The 19,086-nt window shown below is 37.3% G+C and overlaps 1 protein-coding gene across 17 annotated transcripts in view; it reads left to right on the top strand.

Annotated features, from left to right (window-relative positions):
• The window catches only part of PAM (peptidylglycine alpha-amidating monooxygenase), a 268,465-nt gene that overhangs the window by 232,492 nt on the left and 16,887 nt on the right, over positions 1-19,086 (top strand). For all 17 annotated transcript variants that reach the window (XM_054715025.1, XM_028149816.2, XM_054715030.1 and 14 more), the window contains 6 exons: positions 2,502-2,631; positions 11,831-11,947; positions 14,312-14,384; positions 15,277-15,487; positions 15,902-16,102; positions 18,103-18,218. In XM_054715025.1, coding sequence (XP_054571000.1) covers positions 2,502-2,631; positions 11,831-11,947; positions 14,312-14,384; positions 15,277-15,487; positions 15,902-16,102; positions 18,103-18,218 — 848 coding nt within the window. The remainder of the gene's footprint in view (positions 1-2,501; positions 2,632-11,830; positions 11,948-14,311; positions 14,385-15,276; positions 15,488-15,901; positions 16,103-18,102; positions 18,219-19,086) is intronic.

Here is a 19,086-nt window from a genome sequence, read left to right as displayed (position 1 = left end):
ATTAGGCCATTGTGGTAGGCTAGGCCCCATGCAAGCCTTGGTGAATAAACAGTGAATAAGACATGATCCCTGCCCTCGAGAAATTCCATCTAGTTTTGTCGTACTCTGGGCTTCAAAAATCTGACTAAAGCAACTAAACATGTATATTGTCGTGAGGTTCGAGGTTTTCTTGGAGCCTATCCAGTATCCTCAGGAGATGGCGAATGAGTACAGAATCATGACCCCCAAACAGACACGCTGTAACTGAGATGAGAATGAATGAAGTACAACCTGAAATTCAAGCACCTTTAAAATAATTTAAAACATTTTCTTTGGGGAATGATTTATCCATCTGTTGATCCATCTAGACATCTCTAATTATTATGCTTATGCCCTATTTCCATAGTTTACTTTCATAAACACGGTTTTAATCATGTCACTCCATGCTTAAAAACCTTCAGCGGCTCCCAACCGCCTGTAGCAGCAATTTGTGTCCTTTCTTCCTATTATGACAAGCGTGATAAATGATGAATGCTATTCATCTGAGCAGCCCCTTTCACATCCACTGCTGTGCCCAGAACTGTTTACAAATTTAGAAATGCCAGCTGTAACTCTGCCCCCCTTCTCCCCAACTCAAGAGGGCATATCAAAGCACACGTGAGTGAGAATGACATTCTCGTGTGCGCTAACATATTTCAAAAGCAAATTATTCCCAAACTCTGTGCTTTACTGCTACTGGTAAGGTACTTGCAGCATGCCTCAAAATTAATCATAGTATAGAGCAAGACACCACAGCTCAGAACTACAGATGCATTCATTTTTAAATCCATATTCCTTCATGTTGTCTACAACACATTTTCCAGTCTAACCTAGATCTCTGGGTCTGTTCATCTGCCTCCTACTTCCGGATTCCCACCTGAGGTACACAAGCATTCTTTCCCTGTTACATAAAGAACTTGAAACACATTCTGCAGTTATAAGCATCCTCTCTTTTGATCTTTCCGATCTAAATGATCTCCCCCCACTTCTATACTCAGTGAACCTCCCACTTACCTTTAAGTGCAAGCACAAATGTTTCTTCTTCTGGGAAACCTCTCAGGCCTGACCTTAACCCTCCCCTCTCCCTGACCTGCCTCAGGAAGGTTTATAGACCCTCTCTCTCCCACATTCCCTGCCCTATGTTGTGCCATACATGTTTGCTTTCTTTTGTTTCTAATTTTGTCGTTCCTCAAGGCCAAAAACGATGTTTTATTTCTGGTGGGGTTTGTTTGTGTGTGTGTGTTCCCGGAATCTAGCATAATGCCTCACCTACACGGCACACTAAGGGGATGTTTGTTAAAGATGCTTCAACAAAGCTTGTAGGCAGAACTGCTTTAACATCCTATTGATTGTGCTATGCGTTGTTAATTTTTTTGAAAGAAAAATGGTAAGTGTGCAAAGGTAAAATATTTTAAGTGAAAAAGTACTATTTTTTATAGTCAAGAGAATTATTTTAAAGTGTTTGTTCTCACACTGGCGTCCTCTCAAGTTCCCAGAAGCTAGTTATGGAAGCCCTGTGCCTCCCTTTCTTCCTCGTCTTTAATGCTTCTTTGAGATTTTGCAGTGTTGCTACGTCCTCCAGAGGGTGGGCAGGATAAATGAGACTGGAATTGCTTCTTTTCTACCTCTCAGCATCTCTGTTGAAGCATTTTGGAGGGGAAGAAATATTGACACTGATACAACAGATTTCATAGCACCTTCGTAACTATATATCCTTAGCGTAGCTACTCCACACATCATACCTCTTTACTCGAATGTCTGTAAAGGGATTACCACAAATGAACCAAGCTATTCTCTATAAATGTATTCTGGTCAGAAATAAAGAATGGCTTGGAAGTCATTCAGTCACAGAGTTTCTGTGATTTTTCCTTTTTCTTAGGTTAGGAAGCAGTGAAATATAAGCAGTGAAAGAGGATGTCTCCCCACTCCCATTTTTCATAGGAACACTGAAATTAGGAAAAAATGAAATTGGCATCTTATATAGTTCCTTGTACAGGGATAGCTTATTGTAGGGTCTGGTGTATATTGAACATCAGAATGTACACAAGAGTTGAGAGAGAGAAAGGGATGCTTAATTGGCCATGTTTGGCATTTATTTACAACATTTAAAAGCTTTATATTAAAATGATGCCATCCATGTGGCCACATTTTCCAAAGATACTAATTAAAATAAGAATCTTATTAAGAAGAAGGCGGTCTCATATTTGTTCTTACTGATTTAAGGGTAAGCAGGTTTTATAGGCCTCGTATCAACAGGAAAAGAGACCATGTAATTCCCGAGCAGTTCACAGTCGCTTACCTGATTCATAGCTCCAGAGGCTACCTGGCATGTGCATGTGGTATATCCTGTAGAGCACGGCTTGATTTATTTTTTTCTTTGCACCGAGTGATGTTACTGCATGAGTTTCTTATAACCAATGTGAATCTTCATGAGGCTGTACTAGCTTTCTTGTTTACACTAAATGTACGGATTTGTTTTGTAGACTTCCATGTAGAAGAGGCACTGGATTGGCCTGGAGTATACTTGTTACCAGGCCAGGTTTCGGGGGTGGCAGTGGACCCTAAGAATAACCTGGTGATTTTCCACAGAGGTGACCATGTCTGGGATGGAAAGTAAGTAATATTTTTCCTTCAAAGAGTAAAATAAAATAAAAAGAGCATGCATCACTTGTCATTACACTAAGAATAGTGCTGAGAGAACGTTCAAGGTTCTTTTTGAACTTGATTTGTGTGAGCAAAATATATTTGTTCTTTTATTGTATGACAAGTACCAGTGCATTTTAAAACAAAGTAGTGGTTTTTTCAACTAGTTTATAAAAAGAAGGCAATAACAATGTGATTCTGCCTATCTACCATGTTTTGCTCCCTTTAAGCTTACCTTCACATTTCTAAGGAGAATAATCCTGAAAGCAGTTAAGAAATAGGCTGAGGAATTCTAAGACTTCAAAGGAAGTGTGTGAAAAGTTACTCTTTGACTATAATACAGCACTTTGTTATTTCCTGATACTGGGTGCAGCCTGTTCTAAGGCCACTGGACTTGCCCATTCCCTCGGACTGCTCCTCCGCAGTGATAGCAAGCAGCCTCTAGGGACTGTGGCTGGAGCAGTTTGGCCACCACCGGCGTAGAAATAATCAGTACCCATTTTGAGATGCTGCCTGTTACAGGGTTATAAACACATTTACATAATTTTTTTAAAAGATTGCTCCAAAATTTAGCTGGTTATTTTAAATTTCCTGAGTAATGAATATCCATTTATTAATTTGTTTTATCACACATTTACATCAGAAGGTACATTTTAAGATATCTTATCAATTAAGTGGATCAGTCTTCTCCTTTCAAGAATACATCTGTAGGGTCCGGAACATTGAGGATCCACATGAGTACTTCGATGGTTCTTTTCCCTCGTTTTCAGAGATGTTGATTACCCTCATGCTAAACCTGCTGTGTCACAGACACATGTCGATAGCTTTCTTTGTGCAGTTGAAGGTGGAATGCAATCAGCATTTCAGAGTAGATTGGTCGCTTTGTTCCTGTTTAATTGTCCTTTCCAGTTGTCACACTTGAAAATGGGATTGGAGAAAGAGATCACTTCAGAGTTCAAAGGAAACAATCGAACTCAATATTCCTATTCATGCATCTCTCGTACATCGTCTTAGTCAGTATTGAACATCTAATGGTATTTTAACATGTGCTTTTAAAGGCAAACTATTACTATTCATTGTAGCATATTCTTCATTTTAATGAATATTGCCAAGTTTTCTGCATGGATTTCTAGCCTCATTTTGTCAGAGAAGAAAATTACGGCATCATTTCCTCCCATTGATGCTGTCTCAGCTGGCTAAAGTTGAGTAGGACAAAGCCCAGTTTTCCATTTTAATGTTATATTTATTCCAAGTAAACAGCAGAGGCTGGACTAGCTTATTACAAAAAGGGAGTCAGTAAAAGGCAGCTCTGGGCAGGAGATGACACTAGACTCTGAAACAAGAACCACGTAAGAACATTTTCTGTGACATATGGTTCTAACTGAAAAACTGCTTTTTCCTGGCATCTAGCTTTCATCTGGATACCCAGTGTCACGTGTAAAGCAATTCCAGTGTCATTGCCTAAGCCCTGGTGTCTTTACCCTCATACATGGCACCAACAAAGTGGTGGTGTTTAAAACGCTAGACTTCTTCAGAGCAAATGTGCTGGTTCAATTCATTGCATCTCTGTTTCTCCTTTCTTCTTCATCTCTACCTTTCAGGTGTGAGAATCCTTGTTCTCCCTCGTTCCTTCCGCCTCTCCTGTATTGCCAGTTGGCCTCTAGCACCCTTTGCAGCCGTGCTTGTGAGGAAATGCTCTTCCAGCTCTCAGCTCTCTGCTTTCAGCAACTGTCTGCTTTATCATTCATGAGGGGAATTAGAAGTGGATTGCTCTGTTCATTGTTACGTTCTTTTTTTAGAAAAATAGATTAGGATTTGTGAGCTCTGTTCTTTGAACAGTTACACATGATCACCCATCCTGCATACACAAGTCACATTATATAAAATAAAATGGAGTACATAGTTTTTCTTCTCCCTTGTTAAGTATCCAAGAACTGTACAAAGAAAAAAGCACTTTCCTGTAGAATTTATGATGGGCTGGTGAGAGACAATGGAAATTTAAGATGGTGTGGAAATTGCATTCTTATTGCTACCACTGCTTGGATAGAGTAGTGATAAATCCTACATTAATTTTTCTTGGAGTCTTTCCTATCCTGACATTGCTCATGTTCACAAAATTGTAGGTTCCATAAGGCCAAGGCTTGCTTTCAACCAAAGCTAAGTACTCTATACACTCTCTGTCCCCCAGTTTTTAGAAGGTTATTCTTTAAGTATCAGACAATGCTTGGACTTAATAATAATCTCTAATTATACTTGTTACCCAAAGCTCCTTTGACATCATCACACCATCTGTCTGTACTATTACTCTTCATTCTTACCCAATATCCCTGATCAGCTCTTACTCTTCTACTTAACCATGCTGAATAAACATAGCAACCAAAATCCTATATAATAAAAGCGTAGTATGCAAATTATCCCTTCAAGCGGGAGTTCTCCCGGGAGTTTGACCAGGGGTGGGACCGGCCAGGGGAAGGGAAGGAGTACCCGGTAGCCACTGCCAGCCGCTACGGACCCTACCAGTGCATGAATTTTGTGCACTGGGCATCTAGTAATAATAATAATAAGCCAGTTAACATCCTGAAAGATGTTTGTCACTCCCTTTCTCAATTTGATTTCTGTTTTCCTTCCTCTCTGTCTCTTACTTCAATATGGCTACTTTAAGAAGCTTCTTCCAGCTAAAATAGGAAATACCTATTACCAGCAGGGTGTAATGAAATTTTAAAGAGCCTCTTGTCTGCCCTGGTGTTAGGGCAGCATGGCAGCTAGAGCTCTTTAATGTTTAAATGCTTCCCAGTAGGAGCTGGGTAGCTCCTGGCTCAGTAACAGCTGTTCCTGGGTTTCTGTCTTAAAATCACCCCCACTGTCAAAGACTCACTTCTTGGCCTTTCTTTTATTTATCCAGCTATGGTCAAAGTTCTACTGTGCGGGACTCACATCACATACCAACTAAACCTAACCATGTGTTTTACCCCTAATTTTTAGGTATTAAAATTTGCTTCCTTTATTTATTAAAATTTGCTTCCTTCATTTATTCACATGGAGTTGAAAGAGATCTCGGGAGTTGTATCACTTGCGAGTCTTTCTTTTACCATTAAGTGAGAACACCCAACACACAGTAGCTTAGGAAAAGAAGAAATTTATTAGTTTGCATAAATGAAAACTTCAAGGGTATGATGGCCCACACAGTATCAATGGGATCCGTTTTTTAACACACTTTCTCCTAATTGGCTCTTTTCTTAGGCCCTGAGAATCCATTATCATACTAGTTACAGTGAAGTCTATGTCCCTGATAACTCAATAGAAAAATTCTTAAATTGAGTCTTTTAGCATTCTTCAGTCTGACTGAGGCCATGTCCCCCCCATCCCTGAACCAGTCTTTGTGAGCAGAGGAATGAAATCCACTCTTTGGCTTAGCTTCAGGTGTGTTTTTTTTGTTGTTGTTGTTCTATTCCTGGAATGTGAGAGTAGAGTTGACATCATCGAAAAATAATGGGCTGAGAGAGAAGTTCAAAATATTGGGTCAACTAAAGGAAAAATGAGGTTTCATTAGCACAAAATAGTGCAGTAGACATTGGGCACCCAGAATGGCACATATCCACCAGAATTGTAGTAATACCATGAATAGTTCATCTCCAGCTCCTCCCTGCCTAATGCAGACATCTCTTTACAAAATCATCTACAGTCAGCCAGTGCTAGAATTACTTCAGTGCCAAGAAATTCCCTAGAGATGAGACTTACTCTTCAATTATGGGACTCATCCAGATGTCATAAAGGTCTTCATTATGTTAATCTCAAATCTGAGTCCCTAACTCCATCTCATGACAGCCTGATGCAGAATGAATTTCCTCCCATTTACCCAGGGCAGTTATTTGCCTATTTGAAGACAGCCTTATCTTCTGCAGACTAAATACCCGCAGGCCCTCACCCAGTCTTGATGCTGACATGATACTTTCATCTGAAAGTGCTCTGGTTTCCCAGCCTCTTAAAGGGTTTGGTTGAGAAGTGGCCACAACACCTCACGTCGTATCTGCTCAGCAATACAGTTACTTTCCTTGACGTGTATTCTGGGTATCTATTAGTATAAACGATTGTATTGACTTTTCTTCAGCAAGAATATCACCACCTTGTTGCCTTGTGTTGGACTCATAATATGCTAAGATCTCCAAATATGTTTTATAAACTGTGCTCGAGTTTTTACTGGAAATTTATACTCATAGAGTGTTTTTTAAATGCAAGACTTTATTCCAGTTACATTTCACCTTAGTAGATTTAGCACTGTTTCAGTTTTCAGATATCATTTTATTCTTAATTAACCAGAGAGTGAGCTATCCCTCCCAGCCTTGTTTGTATTAGATCTGTTGGATGAGCATGCCTGTCATATCTTCATAAATGTTGTTTATAAAATCTGAATAGTCGAATGGTTGGTTAAACAAATGTTCTTAGAGATGTAGTCTTCTGGGAATCTTCTTCCACTTGCCCCCCCAGATAGCTCTCAGTCCTTCTCTTCATCAATGCTTTATAGAATTTTGACAAGATCAGTTATTTCAGAAATCTATCTGCTTCCTAACTGGCAGGAAACTCAGTTCAAGATTTGCCTCACTAGTTTTCTGGTGACTCATTTAAGATACCAGCTTGAGGTTCTGCATCTACATCTGCAAATTCTTTCATACCTTAAGAATTAATTGTGCCTGGAAAACAGAACTCAAAGTGACTGAGCGGTACCTTAGTACCTTACTATCTGAGAGAAAATTGTAAGGAATCTACAACAACGTTTCCATTTCCCACCCTTCTCTGGCAGATTGCCATTTCCCATTGTCCTCTAGCTACTTGCTTCCAGTTTTACACCCATTCCTCTCATTCTTCTTGGTTAGGTAACTTCTTCCGTGTCTCCCACATTTACATTAAATTTAATAGAGTACATTCCCAGTAAGAGAAGACCACTTTTTTTCTTCTTTAAAGACAGGAGACCTGGGTTTGAATCTTGGTTATCATTTCCTAGCCTTGAGACCTGCATCAAGACATTTGAACTCGCTAACTCTCAAGTTCCCTAGTCCAAAAAATAAGGCCTTTAATAAGCGCCTTACTCCGTTGAGTAACAAAAACCAGTGCTAAGTGACTCATCCCCAAGTGCCCACCCTAACGGACCAGAGCCCAGTGCCCTGATACCTCGTCCTTTGTTTTTTTTTTCATTCCTGCCTGTGACATCTCTCCTGCTAGCTCCATCAGGGCACCGAATACTCACGCTGGTTTCTTTCTCTGCCCACATTCTCTCCTCACAGGGGGTTTTTGCCATGTGTATATATTCAGAAGTAAGTGTTTTTAACATAGTATTAAATTTACTCCATTTAAAACCTCTAGCCTTTGTATGGTATGTCTTTGCTTTCCTAACATTGAGGATACATTTCCATTTAAATTCTCACTTGAAAACCTATGGCTCTTTCCCCAGCTTCTTAATTTATATAATTACAACATTATATTTTATTTCTCTCTTCAGTTGCTATTATTTATTTTGTTTCCCTTAATTTGGATTGATGGCACAGAAGTTTATTTTCTCCTTACTCTAGTTCTTTCTCTGTATGACCACAGCAGAGCATTTCTTCCCGGCCTTATCTAAACTGTTTGATTAGCTGCTAATGTGCAAAATCATTAGTGGTGGATTCAAACTGCTAAAAATAAAGAACTGATGAATTCCGGCCCACAGGCCACAGTTCAGTCTTTTCAGCTGAGTGCTTTTTCTTAAGAAGCAAACAAAGATCAGCAGCGCTCCAGGCACGGTGAAATGTGCAGGGTATTATTATATCCTGTAAAAAGTTAAATGTGGTTGAAATAAAGACTTCTCTGCAACATATAACCCGGGCTAGCTGCTTTAGAACACCAAATAAGCACTTTGCTATAGCAACCCTGTAGCCAGCTCTTGTAGTTTGACATCCATTTGTGAGCTATTCAAAGGTTACCTTTCTGTGAATTACAACAGAGTTTATAAACTAGTTTATTGGGCAGATTGTGTGTGTGTGTGTGTGAGAGAGAGAGAGTGAGAGAGAGAGAGAGAGAGATATTGTGGTTAATTTCTTTAAAGCTGTAATCATCCTAAGAATTCTAGAATTTTATTATTTGCTTTTTACGTTTCTGAAGTAAATTGATATATTTAAATGATGCTAATATAAGTAGGATGTCATCTTTGTTTTTTGTTTTGTCATATTTACTTTGTATTTTTTTCTCTGTTTTGAGAGGTGGTCTTTAAATGAACAGATTCTCTAAACAGTAAATTCAAGAACTTGTCTAATCACTGAGATCCTTTAATGGATATAGCAGAATGATAGTAATACCGTGAATAATAATCATAAGGCTATATACTGTAGGAAAAGTGGCTAGTCTAAAGCATCACATAAAATGCCCTCTGTACACACTAATGACAGGAGGGTAATTTATGATAACCAAGAGTCTTAAAAAAGCACACAAACTAAATTGTTGTTACATTGTGATATGCTACTGAGAAAGATACTTTGATAAACTGAGATCTGATATTTTCTGTGTATCCAATTTTTTATTTAAAATACCTGATTTATTTATTCGGTAGCTTATTTAGTTTTGTTACTTATTTTTTTCTTGGTTCCTTCATTTGCTATTTCACAATTTACTATACCACCACTAACAAGTGAATAATGAAATGAAAGGGAATGATCCTCATATGAGTTAGCTACTATATATTACCACCACTAGAAATTTGACATTTCTAGATTATGAGTAGAGATGCCCACACACAAATTGTGTTTATGACAGCAAAGCATCAATGACTTGATACATTTTTTTCCTACATTTGTGGGCAGTACAGAACAGTGCCATTGATAAAGGATGTTTTTTCCCCTACCTATATATCAGCTACAACAGTTTCATTCCATCTGACTGACAAGTTCAACATTTCATGTTCTTGACTCTGAGAGACATGGCTTCCAGTGAGTTAAAGTTTACATTTTGAAATATTTGAGTGCTGGAGAAATAAGCTGGAACTATAAAAATAATTTTAAGTTAGAGTTCAGTATCTATTCCTGGGGGAGGGGGTCTCCTTTGTACTTTCTCCCGATCTATAAGTTGTACGAATGTCATTTCCTAAAATAGTAGGACCCTAGGACCAGAGATTTAGGACTGATGGTGAATATTTAAGTGAATGACAGGACAAACCAAGGGGGCAGTTATCTTCCAGAATTATTGCAGCCCATTTCTTGAGGAAATCACGAGCAAGTAAAAATATTAGGCTTCTTGTTCAGTTTTTCATTTTACAAATAAGAGGTGACATTAGGTATGCTGAGGTTTGATCCGCTCCCGGTTTATCGGGATATACAGTTGGACTGCACTATTACTACCAGCCAGCAGTGGGTCAGATCACTGTCTACATGTTCAGTGATAGCACTTGGTAAGATTTATGAAGATATGGCAACTTTCCATATTACTAACTCCTATGTGGGGACTAGTAATATACTAGTATAGTCCATGCCCAAGCAAATAAACTGCAAGAATAAAAAACAATTAGGGAATATAAGAGGGAAATCTAAATATAACCAGTGGATTTTATCAGTATCAGTATCGTGGTTATGATATTGTACTATAGTTGTACAAAATGCTACGCTTGGGAAAACTGGGTAAAATGTACAAGGAATCACTCTGTATTATTTCTTACAACTGCATGTGAGTCTACAATTATCTAAAAATTTCAATTTAAGAAAAAGGGAAACCAGACTTTTCTTATAGTCAGGGAAAGCATAATTCTCACATAAGTTAGATTGCCACTGTGCCATTGCAAAGCACTGGAATATTTCTAAATAATGAAGAACATAAGACTTACACTATAAGAGACAATAAATGAAGAGACTTCGTCCTATTACACACGAATGTGAAACTTACAGCATACTGCGAGTCTCAACTATGCTGAACTGATATCCAATCTCATGGTCAGGTTGGGAAGAAAACATCATTGATAACTGAACCTGGTACCTTTGTTCTCTAGAAAATTAGTTATGATGTCTGTAGTATAAAAATTCATATTGAAAATACTTTCAGATATAGCGTAAACTCTTTGGTATCTCACAGTAGTAAAAGAGAGAGAGTTCATGTTTGCCCTTTACCAGACTTTCCTGATTTAATAACACCTTGTGCACTACGAATAAAATGTCACGTTTCAATTTAATAATGATCCCATGAATATCTTATAAAATCTGCTCTGTTGGTGATGTCACTTCCACTTCATAAACCTATGTATATTTTTTCTGCATATTGTTGTGTGGTTTTAACTACACATAATGACATATGTAACCAGTATTACTTCAGTTTTAGGTTGACAAAGCTGAATCAATATTTTGTACTCAATTGAATGGGTCATTAATAAGAACTACCTCAGGGACTTATTGTTATCTTTCAGGAAAAATATACCCAAAAGACTATAATAGTCAAGATGCTCACCTAATTGTGTGATGTATATTCTTAATGGCAACAGATTATATTTTGAAATTTTTGTTCTACTGGGACTCTACATAAGTTCCATAAAAATACCAACCAACTGATCAACAGCTGTACTGCATGCAGATTTGAGCAGTCTAGTTGTTGGTTTTCCAAAGTACCAATATGTCTCCATAAATATTTGATGTCATTCAGATTTTTTTCATATGATTTGTATGTTGTATCTATGGCTAGTACAATAGCAACCCATTTTTTATCACTACCCTTCCTGCTATCATTTATACTTCCTTTATCATCACAGAGAAAATTAAAGTAAGTTATGCTTTCTTTTGTAATTTGAAATAAAGTAACTATTAAAATATTTTGAGGACCTTTTAAAAAATATTAGTTACTTTAAGAGTTACAGGTAGTGTTCCTCAAACTCTCGTGCCTATGAGTCATGTGGGGATGGTGTGAAGCTGCACATTCAGATTCACTGGGACCTGAGACTTTGCATCTCCAGTAGCTCCCATGCTGCTCCGTGGCCATTCTGAGTGGCACAGTTCTGCAGGCTGCTGCTGTGTGTATAATCCAGGGTGCTGAACCGTCCAGGACAGAGTGAAGTCAGATACATCTGAGCTCTTCTTTTTACTCTGTATTTAGAATCTCAAGTAAATAGTCTGCATTCTCAAGTTCTTTGACTTGGTTTATTTATTTATTATTCTAATCTTTTTTAAAGCTCGTTTGACAGCAAGTTTGTTTACCAGCAAAGAGGACTTGGGCCAATTGAAGAAGACACTATTCTTGTCATCGATCCAAATACTGCTGCAGTTCTCCAATCCAGTGGGAAAAATCTGTGAGTTGAAGTGTTTATGTTGTTACTAAGGCATGTACTGCATAGGGTACTGGGTACAAAGTGCATCACTGGGTCTGGTCTTGGGAAGAGTATGTTGTATAGCGGTGGTGAGAAAGCATAGCTCAAGAAAGCAGGAGGCTGTCCTACCCAGTTTTGCTCAGTGGTTAGAGTGTCAGCCCTCAGACTGAAGGGTTGTGGGTTCGATTCCGGTGAAGGACACTCACATACCTCGGTTGCAGGCTTGATCTCTGGCCCCATTTGGGGAGCCTGTGGGAGGCACCAATCGATGTGCTTCTCTCACATCGATGTTTCTCTCTGTGTGTCTCTCCCCTTACCTTCCACTCTCTCTAAAAATCAATGGGGAAAAATATCCTCGGATGAGGATTAACAACAAAAAAGCAGGTGACTAATTGGGCCATCTCATCTTTCAATTTCTAAGTAGCATATTCTAAACCCTGACTGAATATTAAAATCACCCGGAAACTTAAAAAAATTAGATTCACCTATAGTCTGGGATGAGGCCTGGACATCAAAATACTTGTAAAATTCCCCAGGTGATTCTAATTGGTAGTCAGGCTTGGGAGAGCCATGGATACACATAGCTAATGGAGTTGTGCTCAGCTACATCTGAAGATTTTTTAAAAAATTATTCAGCAGAAAAGTTATATAACCAAACTCATCAAGTAAATACTGTTAAGAAAGAAGGCATTTGTCTTTCCATCTCAAAGTGAAGACTGAACAAATGTCCTTTTTATCTTTCCTCAGTATGCATAGGTAATTTGGCATTGAAAGCCACTCATTATTTGATCTTATTCCTGGATGGGATTTGGCAGCCAAAAAAAAAAAAAGTTGGCTGACACTTTATGGTCATGGAAAGAAAGGTCACCTGCTTACAGAGTGTCCTCAACCATTTGAACCTGGCATCTTCAGGAACTGTTCCCTCTCCATCTGCTTGGGCACAGGGAGAGCCAGCTTCTTTGAAAGGCAGGGAGCTCCCTCTTTTGAATGCAGCTGCTTATGGAGATGGCAATAATTAGATTTTTATAGGATTCTAAGATTGTGAGTCAGGGAACGAATTCTAATACCAGCTCCACCACTCAGTGCGTCTGAACCTGTCTCCTTGATGCCCCGCCCATTAACCAGGAGCATTCTCATTCCAGAAAGGAATTAAAGAGGAGGGCAGAGCAATGGCTGCTAAATGGAGTTGGCTAATAGTGGCGTGTTATGTAAAAATCATATCATAACTCTTACATTCAGTCACCAAAACAGAGATCTAGTTCAGTGAATTAATATCTCAGCCTTGGCTCGTGAAAAAAAAAAATGTGTAGTGCCAGCAATGATGCTAAGGCCAGACGCCGACGAACATAGCTTGGAGATTGTCCGATGTCTTTGGACCACACCATAGTAAGATATTGTCCATGTGTTTGTTAATTCTGTCCAAGTTCCTTCAGCCTGTGAGTTTTGACCTACATTAGTTTATAATTCGCTTACCCAGATCATCCCAATTGATTGTTAAATAGATTCACCTTCTTAAATGGTTATCCGGCACACCACTTGACTTTGCTTGGATGGGCACAGCCCAAGTCTGCTGGAAGTTGTTTTCTTTGGGTCTTACTGTCTTTAGTAGGCACTCTTAAAGCTTTTGAGTCATATATTGATGTCCTATATTCCTATAGAATTATATTATCTTGCAGTGTATTTAAATGATTCAAACTATATAAATCAATTTCTATTTCTCTAGACAAATTTGTTTATGCACATTTCTAAGAGGTTAATATGTATGATCTTAGAACTTGTTTTTTAAATTTTTTTTCTTTATTGATTAAGGCATTACATATGTGTCCTTATCCCTCCATTTCTCCCCCCCACTCCCCACCACACTCATGCCCTCACCCCCCTGATGTCTGTGTCCCTTGGTTTTGCTTATATGCATGCATACAAGTCCTTTGGTTGATCTCTCCCCACCCTCCCCTACCTTCCCTCTAAGGTTTGATGGTCTGATCGATGCTTCTCTGTTTCTGGATCTGTTTTTGTTCATCAGTTTATGTTGTTCATTATATTCCACAAATGAGTGAGATCATGAGAAATTGTTTTTAAATTGAACATACCATGCTTTACAATAAATATTTGTAATTTTATATAAAATTTTAAATGATTATTGCTTAAGATTTGTCATAAGGATATCTCTTTTTATAACAAGTATTTTCATATAACAATTCATTTTGGTCTTTTCTATTGTAATGCTGGTATACATTTATCAATTTATTAATTTATATTGTCTTTATTGGTTAATTACCAAAACATTCATTGTACACATGCTTTGGAAATTAATATATATTTAAGACAGTTATTCTTATTTTGCAGGTTTTACTTGCCACATGGCTTGAGTGTGGATAAAGATGGAAATTACTGGGTCACTGATGTGGCTCTGCATCAGGTAATTTATCTTCCATTTGGCAGTTATTCAAATAGAAGATCATGAAGTATTGCTTTCAAAACGCTCTGCCTTACCTGCATCATTCCTGTGACCCAGTTAGTTTATAAGGAGCAGCCCCATCTCAAATATTTCTCTTAGAAGTTAGTGCGAGGAAAAGCTACTCGTAAATGATCAAGTCACCTCTCTCCTTTGAATTGGCAGGAACCTTAGTGCCAGCCTCCTTTTTTGCTTCCATATTTTCTTTGCTTTTCTCTGTCCTCAGGTTTTAGTTCTATTTCATTCCTTGTGCTTTCTATTTTCTTTTCCTCATCTTCACTAAATTGAAGACTAGGTCTATGGTACATTCATGTTTATGTATTAAACATTAAAATTCTGTCCTTTTTAAAAGAAGTTATATTTCAATCACAGAATAGTCATAAGTTTTTCCCTTAGAAGCAGAATTCACATTTGATACCTGTTTTTAGAGTAGGCAGCAAAGAACTAGAGAAACTAGGGGGGCAGAGGTGGAAATGCTAGAACTCAGAAGACATAGCTACCAGGGTCTTCAAACATTATCTCGGTAAACGTTTATTGCTCATGTATTGTCTGGAGAGCATTGTTAGCTAAGGAAAGATGAGTGCATGGAATAGGTGTGGATGGAACAGGACATCCTTGTACTAGTCTTCATTCACTAATAATTACCTGGCTGACCTTGAGCAAACCAATTAATCTCTATCGTCCTCCCTTATCTAATGAAGGAATCGGACCAGATGATCTCCAGTTCTTAAAAAGTATCTTGTTTTAAGTAAGTCTCTGGGAGCTTACACTCTAATTGCCTGTGCAAGTGTTCTTAGCCACGTGGGTGTGTGTCAGTGATAACCATGCAGTGAGGCTTTTGTTCCTTTTGAAAAAGGTGTTCAAACTGGATCCAAACAGCAAGGCAGGCCCCCTGCTAATCCTGGGAAGGAGCATGCAACCAGGCAGTGACCAGAATCACTTCTGTCAACCCACCGATGTGGCCGTGGATCCGGACACCGGAGCCATCTATGTGTCAGACGGTTACTGCAACAGTCGGATTGTGCAGTTTTCTCCAAGTGGGACGTTCATCACACAGTGGGGAGAAGGTACCCACTAAGACTCTAATTGTAATTCCTAGCCAGTATCACTAGGAACAGGAGCTTGGTACCCCTCACGTCCTTTAGGATGCCATTGTCCCCTGTAGTAGAGAAACAGGGCCTCTATATGCATCTACCTGGCGTGTGCGCACGTGCGAACACACACACACACACCCCTACACACCTTATAAGAGGAAAAAGAATACTTCTACTCCCAGATTTTATCCAAATAGAGAGTAAATATCTAATGTGTTTGTGGGTAAGAGATATTAATGGAATAAATGTATAAACTGCTTTACCCTATTTCCCCCTGGTTCCAGATATTTAATGGTTTACTGTCATGAATCTGGAAAACAAAACTGTAGAGTCAGACTTTTGGTGCTATTACAAATTATATACCTGAGGTTTCTCTGTGTTTTGTAGAATCTTCAGGGAGCAATCCCGCACCAGGCCAGTTTACCGTTCCTCACAGCTTGGCCCTTGTGCCTCATTTGGGTCAATTATGTGTGGCAGACAGGGAAAATGGTCGGATCCAGTGTTTTAAAACTGACACCAAAGAATTTGTGCGAGAGATTAAGCATGCATCATTTGGAAGAAATGTATTTGCAATTTCATATATACCAGGTATTTTACCTTAATTTATTTTTGTGTTTTGTCATACTACACTCCATTCTTAAAAAGTATTTGTCTTAGCTTCACATGCTCTTTTTATAATTTTTTTCTTAAAGGATTGAAGATACCTTATATATTAGATCTTAAAATAATTTTTAAACTGTTAGTTCATTGTAAATCAGTTTCAACTGGAGTTTTATATGAAAATAATGAAGAACTCAAAGATTTTACTGTTTGTAATGGGTTAAAAATGTTTTCCCAAATATTGATTTTTATTTTTCCTTGATTATGATCATCTGCTCTAGTTAGTAAATAATTAATATTATGGATTCTCACATCATCAACAGATGATATATGCCTGATAAAATCAGTATTCAAAATACCTCTGACATACTTTTAAAAGGGGTGACCAATTTTTTTAATAAAGATAAATATGTAAAGTGAGGCTTATGTCTAAATGCCAGGAGGAATGACCAGTAAAATTTGGAAATTTTTTCTCATTTGCAAAACAGATTTTCTTGACTTGAGGAAAACCAGAAAAAATTATCTACACTCATAAAATAAGATCCACTTGATTCATACTACAAGATAACTTAGCATAATATTTCTTTAAATAATGAATACTTACTGAACATTTTGAAAGGATATTTAATTTCTAAAATGTGCATATAATTTTGCCATAAGTTTTATTAAATATATCTATATTAAAGTAGCATTGCTATTTATAGCTATTACTATAATATTTATATTTTTATGCCTTTAAAGTTGCTTATGGCTACTATCTCCCCAAGCAGCCTCCAGTTTATTTAGGACATGAAATAAAGGGATGCAGGTGGCTGGGTAAGGAGCTAGTTTGGCTTCCCCACAGAATAAATAATAAATAATAAAAAGTGATATTAATATCATTAATATCCTTACAAGAGATAGTCTCATTTTTATTTTTACCTCATGGTTAAAGAATAAATTTGGCAAGACCATTGACCTAATAAAGAGGGTGATCAAGTTCCTAGTGAATAAAAACAAATCAAATGTGAAGAGAAAAAGCATCAGGAGAGAAGATGAGAGGAAATCTGATTAAAAACAGAATTTAAACCAAAGATGACATGTATTACAATTGGAATTCTCTTTACAATATTGCACAATAGTATTTGATTTTCACAATGTTGATTTTTTTACTGTGATATGCTAAAGAACCCTATTCTGAAATCCTTAAAGGAAGATAAAAATATCTTCAATAGTGGTTTAGTGTTGTGTATATTTTAATTCTTTGAAAATGTAATTTTCATCATCTGAAGTACTTACTTAACCAAGACATCATAATTTCTATTATTTTGGATAAACACTACTATACTAAGAAATAAAATTTTCCTAAAGAGAGTATTCATTGAATTAATAAAAATAAAATGGTTTAATTTTTTAAATTATGAAAAATATATATCTTTGGTAATCTGAAATATGCATCTCACATTTTCAAACCATTCTTCTCCCTATACTATAACTTATGTCCTTAGCATATTTTCCTCTAATTCTTCTCTTAACTATAGCAGATATTATATAATTTTTTAAAGATCTGATACTCTAAAATGATTTGCTTAAATAACCTGACTCTTCCCAATACCTATTTAGGATGCCTGTGATATCTCTATGTGTCTATACCTATATTTTTATGTCATATATCTATATTTACATCTACATCTATCTCTATATCAATATCTACATTTATATCTATATCTATATATATTATGTATGTATTCCTGATTTCCACTGACTTCCTAAGTAGAACAGGCCTAGCTTTTTCTGATTTTCCTATTACAAGGAGCTTATTCTCATAACCTGATCTTATTATTACTCAGAAGAAGACATTTGCTAAGTGTTTTATTTTCTACTTTGGTTGCCAGTTGTAGGGACCAGATTGACCCAATATTTATTGTTTGTGTAAATGTACATACATGTCTTTGAAGGCCAGTCTTATCCATATTGTAAAGAATAGTTAATGGAATATCTTGTCACAGGTTTGCTCTTTGTGGTGAATGGGAAGCCTCACTTTGGGGATCAAGAACCAGTACAAGGATTTGTGATGAACTTTTCCAGTGGGGAAATTATAGACATCTTCAAGCCAGTGCGCAAGGTATTCACATATAATGAGAGAAAATTAATTTTTATGTGAGAGTATTAAAATGCAAACCCTAGCATTCAATTTATACTTGAATAATCTCTTAACCCTTTGTACTCGCTTGCTTTTTTCTCGATTCCTTTATTCTAATGCTAACTGTGTCGAGTCACACTCGACATCCGAGTGCAAAAGGTGAAAAACTTGAAGGAGATGTAATCACTTTCTTAGGTAGGTTGGACACGTTCCAATACAATGTTTTATTTAGAATAAATGTCCTGTATTCTGATCAATTTCTTCAGCTGCAAATTAACACTGAATGCAGAACTAAGGTTGTTAATAGACTCTGCATACAGTGGCAGGTTTAAATTTACTGTAGTTAGAATACCAAAAAAATTAGGCTTTTCTGGTTTCATCCTAGTAGAGAAGATATCACAGTATGTTAAACTGTACTTTAATAGTTCTCTTAGATTCAACAGAAACCTTGTTTGCTTTTTTAATACTATGACTACACTGAGCAACAAGACTTGAAAATAGCAGTTCCTGGAATTCATTCAAGTCCTAAAGACTTGGCCTACGTAAGAGACGAAAGGCTAGTTTTGGCTTCACAAAGGGCTTACCACTATTTACTCTAACAGTGTCTTTTACAAACACGGGAACTGTGGCCCAGTGTGCCCACTGCTTTCTCAGTTTACTTTCTCTGCATATGACCAGAATGATCAGAATGTTCACACACACTGCCCGAATATACTGCTGGTACCTCAGTTTTAGAAAATCCAGCCTGCTAAAATGCTGCTGGCTGAACTTTTAAAACATATATAGATTTATTTTTTAAAACATGTAAAGATTTATTGGGCTTATTTGGATCAAAATACAGGTATCCTAA

This window comes from Eptesicus fuscus, chromosome 4, assembly GCF_027574615.1.
Source record: "Eptesicus fuscus isolate TK198812 chromosome 4, DD_ASM_mEF_20220401, whole genome shotgun sequence".
Lineage (NCBI taxonomy): Eukaryota > Metazoa > Chordata > Mammalia > Chiroptera > Vespertilionidae > Eptesicus > Eptesicus fuscus.
Note: the sequence above shows the minus strand (reverse complement) of the source record. Positions and strands in the feature narration are given on the sequence as shown.